This window comes from Thalassophryne amazonica, chromosome 15 (genome assembly GCF_902500255.1).
Source record: "Thalassophryne amazonica chromosome 15, fThaAma1.1, whole genome shotgun sequence".
Taxonomy (NCBI): Eukaryota; Metazoa; Chordata; class Actinopteri; order Batrachoidiformes; family Batrachoididae; genus Thalassophryne; species Thalassophryne amazonica.
In genome coordinates this window covers 83,450,103-83,463,934 of record NC_047117.1, presented here as the reverse complement: position 1 = coordinate 83,463,934, position 13,832 = coordinate 83,450,103, and the positions used below count along the sequence as shown (strand labels likewise).

The 13,832-nt window shown below is 39.9% G+C and overlaps 1 protein-coding gene across 1 annotated transcript in view; it reads right to left on the bottom strand.

Moving 5' to 3' along the window:
- LOC117526297 (structural maintenance of chromosomes protein 6-like) overlaps positions 1–13,832 on the bottom strand; it is a 36,904-nt gene that overhangs the window by 10,272 nt on the left and 12,800 nt on the right. The window contains 11 exon segments of the mRNA XM_034188349.1: positions 3,420–3,621; positions 3,914–4,092; positions 6,299–6,463; positions 6,586–6,674; positions 7,550–7,696; positions 9,112–9,210; positions 9,436–9,555; positions 11,109–11,210; positions 11,325–11,405; positions 11,767–11,828; positions 12,133–12,269. Of these exon segments, the coding sequence (XP_034044240.1) occupies positions 3,420–3,621; positions 3,914–4,092; positions 6,299–6,463; positions 6,586–6,674; positions 7,550–7,696; positions 9,112–9,210; positions 9,436–9,555; positions 11,109–11,210; positions 11,325–11,405; positions 11,767–11,828; positions 12,133–12,269 (1,383 nt within the window).

Here is a 13,832-nt window from a genome sequence, read left to right as displayed (position 1 = left end):
TATCTGTCTCCCTGATCTGAATTGGGAGCTGGTTCCACAGGAGAGGAGCCTGAAAGCTAAAGGCTCTGCCTCCCATTCTACTCTTACAAACCCTAGGAACTACAAGTAAGCCCGCAGTCTGAGAGCGAAGCGCTCTAATGGGGTAATATGGTACTACGAGGTCCCTAAGATAGGATGGGACCTGATTATTCAAAACCTTATAAGTAAGAAGAAGAATTTTAAATTCTATTCTAGAATTAACAGGAAGCCAATGAAGAGAGGCCAACACGGGTGAGATATGCTCTCTCCTGCTAGTCCCCGTCAGTACTCTAGCTGCAGCATTCTGAACCAACTGAAAGCTTTTTAGGGAACTTTTAGGACAACCTGATAATAATGAATTACAATAGTCCAGCCTAGAGGAAATAAATGCATGAATTAGTTTTTCAGCATCACTCTGAGACAAGACCTTTCTGATTTTAGAGATATTGCGTAAATGCAAAAAGGCAGTCCTACATATTTGTTTAATATGCGCTTTGAATGACATATCCTGATCAAAAATAACTCCAAGATTTCTCACAGTATTACTAGAGATCAGGGAAATGCCATCCAGAGTAACGATCTGGTTAGACACCATGCTTCTAAGATTTGTGGGGCCAAGTACAATAACTTCAGTTTTATCTGAGTTTAAAAGCAGGAAATTAGAGGTCATCCATGTCTTTATGTCTGTAAGACAATCCTGCAGTTTAGCTAATTGGTGTGTATCCTCTGGCTTCATGGATAGATAAAGCTGGGTATCATCTGCGTAACAATGAAAATTTAAGCAATACCGTCTAATAATACTGCCCAAGGGAAGCATGTATAAAGTGAATAAAATTGGTCCTAGCACAGAACCTTGTGGAACTCCATAATTAACTTTAGTCTGTGAAGAAGATTCCCCATTTACATGAACAAACTGTAATCTATTAGACAAATATGATTCAAACCACCGCAGCGCAGTGCCTTTAATACCTATGACATGCTCTAATCTCTGTAATAAAATTTTATGGTCAACAGTATCAAAAGCAGCACTGAGGTCCAACAGAACAAGCACAGAGATAAGTCCACTGTCCGAAGCCATAAGAAGATCATTTGTAACCTTCACTAATGCTGTTTCTGTACTATGATGAATTCTAAAACCTGACTGAAACTCTTCAAATAGACCATGCCTCTGCAGGTGATCAGTTAGCTGTTTTACAACTACCCTCTCAAGAATCTTTGAGAGAAAAGGAAGGTTGGAGATTGGCCTATAATTAGCTAAGATAGCTGGGTCAAGTGATGGCTTTTTAAGTAATGGTTTAATTACTGCCACCTTAAAGGCCTGTGGTACATAACCAACTAACAAAGATAGATTGATCATATTTAAGATTGAAGCATTAAATAATGGTAGGACTTCCTTGAGCAGCCTGGCAGGAATGGGGTCTAATAAGCATGTTGATGGTTTGGATGAAGTAACTAATGAAAATAACTCAGACAGAACAATCGGAGAGAAAGAGTCTAACCAAATACCGGCATCACTGAAAGCAGCCAAAGATAACGATACATCTTTGGGATGGTTATGAGTAATTTTTTCTCTAATAGTCAAAATTTTGTTAGCAAAGAAAGTCATGAAGTCATCACTAGTTAAAGTTAATGGAATACTCAGCTCAATAGAGCTCTGACTCTTTGTCAGCCTGGCTACAGTGCTGAAAAGAAACCTGGGGTTGTTCTTATTTTCTTCAATTAGTGATGAGTAGAAAGATGTCCTAGCTTCACGGAGGGCTTTCTTATAGAGCAACAAACTCTTTTTCCAGGCTAAGTGAAGATCTTCTAAATTAGTGAGACGCCATTTCCTCTCCAACTTACGGGTTATCTGCTTTAAGCTACGAGTTTGTGAGTTATACCACGGAGTCAGACACTTCTGATTTAAAGCTCTCTTTTTCAGAGGAGCTACAGCATCCAAAGTTGTCTTCAATGAGGATGTAAAACTATTGACGAGATACTCTAGCTCCCTTACAGAGTTTAGGTAGCTACTCTGCTCTGTGTTGGTATATGACATTAGAGAACATAAAGAAGGAATCATATCCTTAAACCTAGTTACAGCGCTTTCTGAAAGACTTCTAGTGTAATGAAACGTATTCCCCACTGCAGGGTAGTCCATCAGGGTAAATGTAAATGTTATTAAAAAATGATCAGACAGAAGGGAGTTTTCAGGGAATACTGTTAAGTCCTCTATTTCCATACCATAAGTCAGAACAAGATCCAAAATATGATTAAAGTGGTGGGTGGACTCATTTACTTTTTGAGCAAAGCCAATAGAGTCTAATAATAGATTAAATGCAGTGTTGAGGCTGTCATTCTCAGCATCTGTGTGGATGTTAAAATCGCCCACTACAATTATCTTATCTGAGCTAAGCACTAAGTCAGACAAAAGGTCTGAAAATTCACAGAGAAACTCACAGTAACGACCAGGTGGACGATAGATAATAACAAATAAAACTGGTTTTTGGGACTTCCAATTTGGATGGACAAGACTAAGAGACAAGCTTTCAAATGAATTAAAGCTCTGTCTAGGTTTTTGATTAATTAATAAGCTGGAATGGAAGATTGCTGCTAATCCTCCGCCCCGGCCCGTGCTACGAGCATTCTGACAGTTAGTGTGACTCGGGGGTGTTGACTCATTTAAACTAACATATTCATCCTGCTGTAACCAAGTTTCTGTTAGGCAGAATAAATCAATACGTTGATCAATTATTATATCATTTACCAACAGGGACTTAGAAGAAAGAGACCTAATGTTTAATAGACCACATTTAACTGTTTTAGTCTGTGGTGCAATTGAAGGTGCTATATTATTTTTTCTTTTTGAATTTTTATGCTTAAATAGATTTTTGCTAGTTATTGGTGGTCTGGGAGCAGGCACCGTCTCTACGGGGATGGGGTAATGAGGGGATGACAGGGGGAGAGAAGCTGCAGAGAGGTGTATAAGACCACAGCTCTGCCTCCTGGTCCCAACGCTAGACAGTCACAGTTTGGAGGATCCAAAAAAATTGGCCAGATTTCTAGAAATGAGAGCTGCTCCCTCTAAAGTGGGATGGATGCCGTCTCTCCTAACAAGACCAGGTTTTCCCCAGAAGCTTTGCCAATTATCAATGAAGCCCACCTCATTTTTTGGACACCACTCAGACAGCCAGCAATTCAAGGAGAACATGCGGCTAAACATGTCACTCCCGGTCTGATTGGGGAGGGGCCCAGAGAAAACAACAGAGTCCGACATTGTTTTTTGCCACAATTTTTTAAAATAGAGAATGACTTCTGAAAAGTCTTATTCCTCTACAGCAGGTTAACTACATACCCAAATCTAGAGAATAAAGTCTGGAAAGGTGGCTGATCAAAGCAGACACACAATGAAAATCCGCACTCACCTCATGCGTGTATTATGGATATGTAGGATGAACTGACTCGTAATGATGGTGGGCCTGCGACCTGATCTGAAGGCCCTGGACATCAGCTCCTGCAGCACCTTCTCATCCTCATAGTTGTCACATATAAAGGCCTGCAGCAGACTTTTAAGACATACTTCTACAGCTAGAGCCAGCTCTGGGTCCTTCAGCCTAATGCAATAACCTGTACAAGGAAAGAAACATGAGGGGGGAAAAATATCTTTGTGTAGTGTTGCTCTTTTCTGAGGATGCAGGTGGATCCAACAATAAATCAATGACAATATTATTTGGTCTGAAACAGTACACTGACATGTGGTTGACTCATAAGATATTTGCTTTAAACAGCCCTAAATAAAACAACATTAAAATACCTAATAAACCTGAAATGAACACCTTAAAGAATGAGTTTGTTTAAAGAAGCAAAAACCTGCAAACTAAGAGACATGTGACCTTCACCCTTGTGCAGGATGTCTTACCGATAGGTCCTCTGGGTTTTTGTTTGAACCGGCTCTTTCCATAAGCTTCTTCTATAGAGTCGAGCAGTGCAGGCATGTGTTCTCCAAAACGCCGCAGACGATTGGAGCGACTGCTCTCCATCGTCTGCAGGCGTCTTCTGTTCGCCTCAATTGACTTAAAGAGGTCGTCTTGCTCTCGCCTGACATAAGAAGGAGAATGAGTTATCAGTTAAAAACAACTATTGGGAGATGGTGCAATAACTTTATGGTTACATAAAACTCCCAGTTATACAACCCCTGGCAAAAATTATGGAATCACCGGCCTCGGAGGATGTTCATTCAGTTGTTTAATTTTGTAGAAAAAAAGCAGATCACAGACATGACACAAAACAAGAAATCAAGAAAAAAATTGTGGCAGTCAGTAACGGTTACTTTTTTAGACCAAGCAGAGGGGAAAAAAATAGGGACTCAATTCTGAGGAATAAATTATGGAATCACCCTGTAAATTTTCATCCCCAAAACTAACATCTGCATCAAATCAGATCTGCTCATTAGTCTGCCTCTAAAAAGGAGTGATCACACCTTGGAGAGCTGTTGCACCAAGTGGACTGACATGAACCATGGCTCCAACACAAGAGATGTCAATTGAAACAAAGGAGAGGATTATCAAACTCTGAAAAGAGGGTAAATCATCACACAATGTTGCAAAAGATCTTGGTTGTTCACAGTCAGCTGTGTCTAAACTCTGGACCAAATACAAACAACATGGGAAGGTTGTTAAAGGTAAACATGCTGGTAGACCAAGGAAGACATCAAAGCGTCAAGACAGAAAACTTAAAGCAATATGTCTCAAAAATCGAAAATGCACAACAAAACAAATGAGGAACGAATGGGAGGAAACTGGAGTCAACGTCTGTGACCGAACTGTAAGAAACCGCCTAAAGGAAATGGGATTTACATACAGAAAAGCTAAACGAAAGCCATCATTAACACCTAAACAGAAAAAACAAGGTTACAATGGGCTAAGGAAAAGCAATCGTGGACTGTGGATGAAAGTCATATTCAGTGATGAATCTCGAATCTGCATTGGGCAAGGTGATGATGCTGGAACTTTTGTTTGGTGCCGTTCCAATGAGATTTATAAAGATGACTGCCTGAAGAGAACATGTAAATTTCCACAGTCATTGATGATATGGGGCTGCATGTCAGGTAAAGGCACTGGGGAGACGGCTGTCATTACATCATCAATAAATGCACAAGTTTACGTTGCTATTTTGGACACTTTTCTTATCTCATCAATTGAAAGGATGTTTGGGGATGATGAAATCATTTTTCAAGATGATAATGCATCTTGCCATAGAGCAAAAACTGTGAAAACATTCCTTGCAAAAAGACACATAGGGTCAATGTCATGGCCTGCAAATAGTCCTGATCTTAATCCAATTGAAAATCTTTGGTGGAAGTTGAAGAAAATGGTCCATGACAAGGCTCCAACCTGCAAAGCTGATCCGGCAACAGCAATCAGAGAAAGTTGGAGCCAGACTGATGAAGAGTACTGTTTGTCACTCATTAAGTCCATGCCTCAGAGACTGCAAGCTGTTATAAAAGCCAGAGGTGGTGCAACAAAATACTAGTGATGTGTTGGAGCGTTCTTTTGTTTTTCATGATTCCATAATTTATTCCTCAGAATTGAGTGATTCCATATTTTTTTTCCCTCTGCTTGGTCTAAAAAGTAACCGTTACTGACTGCCACAATTTTTTTTCCTGATTTCTTATAGTGTTTCTTAAAGCCAGAAAGTTGCCATTTGAAATGACTTCAGTTTTGTGTCATGTCTGTGATCTGCTTTTTTTCTACAAAATTAAACAACTGAATAAACATCCTCCGAGGCCGGTGATTCCATAATTTTTGCCAGGGGTTGTACAAATCAGCCAGGTTAAACAGGAGTGTCCACTTGGCCTTCTCTACCTACTGGGGTCCTCAACATCCAGGCACCTGTGTGCTGGATCATGCACCGAGAAACACGATGCTTGACAGCACTGTAAACAATTTTGATGGACCACCTGGACAAACTACATAATGACTCCATTTCAAACAGCTAAAGCATTTTTCTGCATTGCTTATACACAAATAAAAACTTATATAATGGCAAAAAATAGCAGATACTGATATTTTGGTGAAAGGCTCATATCTGCTGAATTTAACGAATACATTGGTCTGACTGTACTATTTATAAGACCAAAGCCCCTCATAAGCAAAAACAATTGAGATTTTTCCTAAAAAAAAAAAGAGAGAGAAGAAGGGGGAAAAAGTTTACAGGACAACCTAAAGCAAAAATTTGCTAACAGTTAGAGCTGTTATTCCATTGTTGAATCTTTCCCTTTGTCTTCTATTCTCCAGCTGCTCACCTCATCTTTCCGTACTCCTCCTTGCCACGGTTACAGGCATTCTGATACTGGTCAATCTGTTGGCCCTGAGTAGCGATGTGGTGTCTCAGATTTTCAATCTCAGACTCTATCTGCTGCATACGCTCTATCCTCGCCTGGCTCTCTGCTCCTGCAATCTGGCTGATGCTAGAGGATGACCAATAAATGAATAAATACACAAAAGCAGGAAGGAGCAATCAATTAGTGTGTACTTCATGTTAAATACAAGAAAGAACACAGCAAAGATGTCGAGTAAACATGAGTGATACCTCAGCTTTAGGTCATTTATTCTTGTGATGAGTTGAGTCTTGTCTTTTTCCAAGTCCCTCAGGTTAGCCTTACATCTGTGAACCTTGACCTGCATATTACACATGATTAAAACCTTATGCAGCACCGGCCAGTACAGTGGTGTGCAACAAGGACACAAAAATGTTCAACTTCAGCTTCACAGAACATGCAGACAGGTCCATAACTCTTTGTGCAGAGATGTTAGCTGTCTTTCACAGAATGTTGCAATTTAAAGCAAACAATAATTAAAAATGAACTCAAGAATGCCAACCATCAGGTTAAATTTGAGTTTCTACAAGCAAACCGGATAACCACTGAGCAGTATGAATTACAGCATTTTCTTTGTTTTTCAATAAATCTGGTATCTAATTTTTAAGGGCCCAGAGATGAGACAACTTGGTTACTCAGCAAGTTCATAATCACACCTGTGTTATGATCTCCTTATGTGATTTATGAGGATTCAGAGCCTTGCTCAAGGTCACCTCCATGGTCATAATGAAGGCTGGTCATCAACTGCTTTTCTATCCCAGTCAAGAAAACTGAACCAATGACCCTTCAATCCCAAGCTCACATCTACAACCTTTAGATTATCATAAATTTTGTTTATGGTACATAGTTGATCCAATTTGCAGGTGGTTGGTGTGACAGAGGAAGATACAGAGGACAGGGTGAGATGGAAACAATTGATCTGCTGTGGCGACCCCTAATGGGAACAGCCGAAAGACAAAGAAGAAGAAGATAACACATTAGCAACTGTGCAGGCTACATGATCAGTCTTTGATTCCTGGTTCAGGGATAAAGGAATAAACTTTGAATGAGTTTACAATACATGGAGTAGAGTTTGGCATCGGTCTTTGCACAACACACAAATAATCCTTTTACTATACACATATGAGCAAACAAACAGCAGTTTGCTATTCTCTAATGCAGAGTGTGAACTCTGACCTCACTTGACTTGTGGAGACTACTGCGTGTCTGGGCTTCCTTCTTCAGTTGACCACATTTGGGCACAAGCTCCTGGACCTGCTTTGTGATACCTTCCAACTGTTCCTGGACCTCCTTGTTCCTCCTCTCAGCCTCTGCTACCTTATTCTGAATACAAAATGAAAATACGTTACAGTGGGACAAGCTGTCCATAAATGGAAGACTGGCTCACAGATTCACAAAATTCAAATGCGTTAACGCTCAAGGGCACATACAAGGTCTATTAGAAAAGAAACCGACCTTTTTATTTAAAAAAAAAAAAAAACATATGGATTTGAATCACGTGCAATTACGTCAGACAAGCTTGAACCCTCGTGCGCATGCGTCATTCGGCTGTGGGCAGGCTTTGAGTGAGCACTGGTCCACCCCCCTCGTCGGAATTCCTTTGTCTGACTTCTTCCTGAGAGACTGGCGCTTTGCTTGATCAAAATTTTTCAGAAACTGTAAGGCACATCCAAGTGGACACCATTCGAGAAATTCAGACGGTTTTCGGTTAAAATTTTAACGGCTGATGAGAGATTATGGAGTGTTACTGTCGCTTTAAGGACAGCCCACGGAGCTGGACGGCCCGAGCCACTGTCGTCAGCCTGTTTCAAGCTGAAAACTTCCAAATTTAAGCCTCTGTTGACCCAGGACGTCGTGAGAGAACAGAGAAGTTTCAGAAGAGGTCGGGATCAGCAGTTTATCTGGACATTCCACTGTTAAAGGAGATTTTGTAATGAAATACGTGCGGACGGATTCGCGCGTCAGCACCCAGCCGCTCATGGCGCGGCGCCACAGCAAAACACCTCCGTGTTGATAACCATTCTTAAGATTCAGGCGGTTTCCGATGGCTTTCAGTCGAGTGAGTATCCGAGAGATTGTTTAACAGCTGGGCATGTTCAAACTTGTCCTGTAATGCTTCCAACAGAGGTGTTTTGCTGTGGCGCCACGCGATGAGCAGATGGGTGGCGACGCGCGAATCCGTCCGCACGTCTTTCATTACAAAATGTCCTTTAACAGTGGAATGTTCGGATAAACTGCTGATGCCGACCTCTTCTGAAACTTCTCTGTTCTCTCACGACGTCCTGGGTCAACAGAGACTTAAATTTGGAAGTTTTCAGATCAAAACAGGCTGACGACGGCGGCTCGGGGCGTGGCGCGCCGTGGGCTGTAGTAACACTCCATAATCTCTCATCAGCCGTTAAAATTTTCACCGAAAACCGTCTGAATTTCTCGAATGGTGTCCACTTAGATGTGCCTTACAGTTCCTGAAAAAATTTTGATCAAGCAAAGCGCCAGTCTCAGGAAAAAGTCAGACAAAGGAATTCCGACGAGGGGGGTGGACCAGTGCTCACTCAAAGCCTGCCCACAGCCGAATGACACAACCGACAGGCGTGAAAAAACTCACGCATGCGCACGAGGGTTCAAGCTTGTCTGACGCAATCACACATGATTCAAATCCATATAGTTTTTGAAAAAATAAAAAGGTCTGTTTCTTTTCTAATAGACCTCGTAAACCTTTTGGCAGCACTGTATCTCACCTTCCATTCTTCCACCTTCTCGTCATATTTCCCTGTAGCTCGTCTGTCGGACTGCAGTTTATCCTTCAGTGGCTGCAGCTCTGTCTCCATCTCAGACACCTGCCACAATCATTCATGCCGATAATTGGTGCATTTCATGACTTTCTTGGTACAAAAAAAAAAATATATTTTTTAGTACATACTGTACAAACATTTATTTATTTATTTTTCATTAAGGATACCCTGAAAATTAGTACTCATTTACAACACAAATTATGTCGCAAGGAATTCATTATTTCTACAATTATATTTAAAAAGGAGAAAACTTTGAGATGGACATCTCACCAGGGCCCAGGCCATCTGCTTCTGCAGTTCCTCCAGTTTAGTGTGCATTTCATCCATGGACCCCAGGCTCTTGTAGCGGTCCTCTTTCTCCAGATACTTCCGCTTCAGATCTTTCAAGCACTGTTGATCACATAAACCCAGTTATGCGCTCAGGTCTTTTGCTGAGGTTGGCTTAAATCGGGGAAACAAACCTACACACCAGTCACATTAAAACTAATTGTTACAGTGAAATCCACATAACAGTAGAGCTCTCAGAGTCACACAAAAAAAATGTAAAAAAATAAATAAATAAATAATAAATAATAATAATAAAATTAGCTACATTTAATTCATTTTGCATATTTTCCCATTTTTATTCTGCAGCGAGATAGAGCACACTTCATTCACCATCATACAACACAAATCAACACAGTTATTCCATTATTTTAAATTTCTTTGTAATATTACTAAATAATTTTTTTAAATGCCAACAAGATTTCATGAAATTGGCATTATTTATAAGCTCACACCTGCTAAGATAGAATATGACTGGAGATTAACTTGAAAAATAACTGCAGCTGCAAAAGCTACAATGTCAGAACATTACAAACTGTGTCCAGATAAACTATGTGGCGATCAGGTAATGTTATTACACATGGAAGAAACCTGTGCAATAAAACAAGTACATATCAAACTGGTGTGCTGTCGTTTCACATTTGTAGCATTTTAGCATATCAGAATAGCAACTCTGTCCCTTTATTCAGTTCAGCCCCACAACATACCACACTGACATACCCAAGTGATGATGACAGCATGTTACTAATGTGGGAACAGCAAAATCCTTCACATCTTGATCCACAAACCATAGCAAATAGACTGCACTTACATAGTGCTTCCCATCTGAATCAGACACTCAAAGCGCTTCACACTGATGCCCCACATTCTCACACACACTCCAATGTCAGGGTGCTACCATGCAAGGCGCTCACTACACACAGGGAGCAACTTGGGGATTAAGGATCTTGCCCAAGGGCCCTTAGTAATTGTCTCGTCGAGGTTTGAACTGAGGATCCCCTGGTCTCAAGCCCAATGCTTAACTGCTAGACGAATCACCCCCACCATCTCCAAACCAAGTATAATAAAAGATTATTAACTGAGTGAGAGGTCTGTACAGGAAAATATCAGACTGAGGTGTTTAGAGGCCTACCCGTACAGACCGAGAAAGAGAGGTTAATAATTAGTTTATATATAAACACGCAAACTTACAGTATCACCTGAATATGCTGCTGACAGTGTTGACCTCATAGTCAGACTAGTTCACTTTCTTCACCTCCATGAAGAACTTGCTAACAGATGGTCCAGTTGTTAGTTGGTAAGCTTTCAATCTGTGTTTTTTCCACAGCAGTTTAGATATTTATGGAGTGCGTATATGTCTGACTTTATTTTTTCTAATCGCGTTTTTAACTTCCTGGTTTGTAACGAAAATATGCGTTCTGGACTGATTGTCATGGTAACTGGTTCGATATGAGAAAATATTCGACTGGTAATCAGCCAATCAGAGCGAGCATAGCGTTGCAGCCATATAGGAATAAGTCATACTCACTGGACAGAGAAACAGTGAAGCTATTACTAAAGGTCTTAACACTTACATAAGCACTTGGGCATTTACGTAATCTTATCATGAATCTGCTTACTTCACTGTACTGCTCCACTTTCTCCTCCGTGACGTTCTTAGTTGATTTGATGTGGATGAAGTCTTCTCTCATCTGCTCCAACTGGGTAGCTTTCATAAAAAACTGGGCAAAAGCATCAAGGTTTAGAGCATGGTCAACACAGAAAATCTGTTTTCTGTGTAAACAAAAGGTAACTAAAGACCCAACAAAAAGAAGACATATTAAAGTTAAACAAACCTTATATTTGTCCCCCTCTCCTTTGGAGTGCAGGAAGTGTTTGCTCATCTCCTGGGTGAGAACTGACACCGGATTGTTAACCTTTAATAGAAAACAACTTAATTACATTTGTGTCCAACAAAGTATCATTGTTTTTTTCTGTGCTGGTGACCTGTATCCAGGTGTCTAAAGTTATTGTGCTGCAGGCTGTCATGGCAATTGCTTCGCATTATCTATGAAACATTCTTATTCATGTGTGAGAAGGAAGACACCTTGACCAACCATCACTCAGACATCAGAATCATTACGTTTTGAACCAGAATTATGCTGATACCATTAAAAAGAAACCTTTTTTTTTTGTGATTTATCAAAATCATTTACAAAAGCAAAATCACAAATATCCAAGTCTAGAAAAACATTTGAGTCTTGCACAGGAGAGTTTAGGCCCCAAATTAACTCATACCTGAATATTAAAACTATCCAGAATTGACAGGAGCTCTTCTTTTTTGGTTGAGATCACTTGACCTATGAGAGAGAACAAAGATGTGTTTCATTCATAATTACATATTTAAGCAAACAGAAGCTGTGTTGACTTTGCATTAAGAACCCAGCAACAGCTGCGTCTGAACAAATACATAATGAAGTTTTAAAAAAAATCTCCCCTGCATGAAAGGAAAAAAGTTCATTAGCATAGAAAATGTTTAAAACAAACTCTCGTGAGTCAATCCATGTGATATCCCCAAAGGCCTCCAAACTGGCAGTCTCAATATCTCTAGCAGAGATACAGTGCTAAAACTTTACAAACTGTTTACAAACAAAGAGTCTTTACCTGATTTTCCCCTCAGTTTGTAGGTTCTTAACCCGTCACGGGTTATTCTCAAATCAACAGTGATGACTTGACCATACACTTCAGGCCTGTAAGCATCTCGTCCTTTATTGTGCAGGGTTATTGACACATCGGCTGAACTGAGAAGACAGAAAAATATGCCTTAATCCATCGAGCCAATTCATGCGACTTCCAAGAACAAGCATGTTTATAATTACTTGACAATTCCAAGATTACTGGATTGGGAATTTGGCGAGACTCAGAAAAGACAACAGGACACATTTCAACATAATCTGTCCTCAAATGTGCCATACCTTTACCATACCATACCAAGTACGGATGTCTCACGAGAAGATGCAGCTCAAGTATTCCAGAATTGTTGGTTTGACAACTGTTTGAAAGCAACCATACACCAACTACCCATTTCATCAAGTATAACCTGGTTTGACAAAGCTACAATTCAAAAACTGAGGACTTCCCACTCAATGGTATGTGCTCTTTAAAACCTGATATCATTCCTCATGCTTAGGTTGGTGACTTTTGCACAGCTAAAACCCATGGTCACAGCGGAGAGGAGGAAAGCCACCTAACATGAAAAGTTTTTTTTTTTTTTTAAAGAATAACTGAAAGAGGACAAAAACACTGCATCCCCTATAGGTCTTTGCTGAATTAAAAGTAGTGTTGTTTTAAAATGAATTTCAATAAGAGATAGGCAGTGTTGCCTTGGCTTTCAGTAGAAAAAATATAGTTGACTGGCTAACAAAACATATAACACATATGCTAACATCTACATTCTCTGGGGTCAGCAATCAAGACCAAAGGGCTGGGTTTGAACAAAATACTTTTCAATTTTAAAATTCAGGACTCCTCTAACCCAGTGATTTTCAACCTTTTTTGAGCCGCGGCACCTTTTTTATATTTACAAAATCCTGCGGCACACCACCAACCAAAATAATATTATAATGCTATTACCTCTGGTTTTGCGCAAAACCCAAATATCATTATTATTATTATTATTAATAGAAAATCGATACAGAAAACACCGCATTTCGAAAATCCTCAAGCATTTTGCGCTCTGATCTCAAGTAGGGCTGTCACGATTAGGAATTTCTGGAGACGATTAATTGTCAGACAAATTTTTTTCTTTTTTTTCCCCTTCTTTATATTCCACTATTGTAGTATAATTACACAACTCTGGAATGTTTGGCTTCTGTAAGTGGAGAAACTGGGAATGGTGCAACATTTTTATTTTTATCTTCATTTTACATACAGTCCCAACTTTTTCTGATTTGTGGTTGTTTCTGTTGCATTTCTGAAATTATTTCTCCTCATCAGTCACGTTTTGTGCTTAAACACTGCATTAAGCTCAAGATTGAACAAATAAATACCTTTGGAAAGTAACAGCTGTTAAAGTTCAGAGTTTTCTTTTTTTGTTTGTTTGTTTTTTTGTGGCTCAGTTCATTCATATATTCTCATTTTTTAAATATGTTTTTAAAGATATTTGACCGTTTATTTCATCTCATGATCTCATAAATTCAGCATACGACGCGCACATGGTGTGAACAGGACGGTAACGGCAGAATCACACCTTTAGAGAAAGTTCAGAGAGAAGTAAAGGCAGCTTCACTTTTCCGTTTTAACGTTCACTCGGGTTTACAATCCTCTCTCTGCTCCGCGCTCGTTGCGCACTGAACATGTCGTGC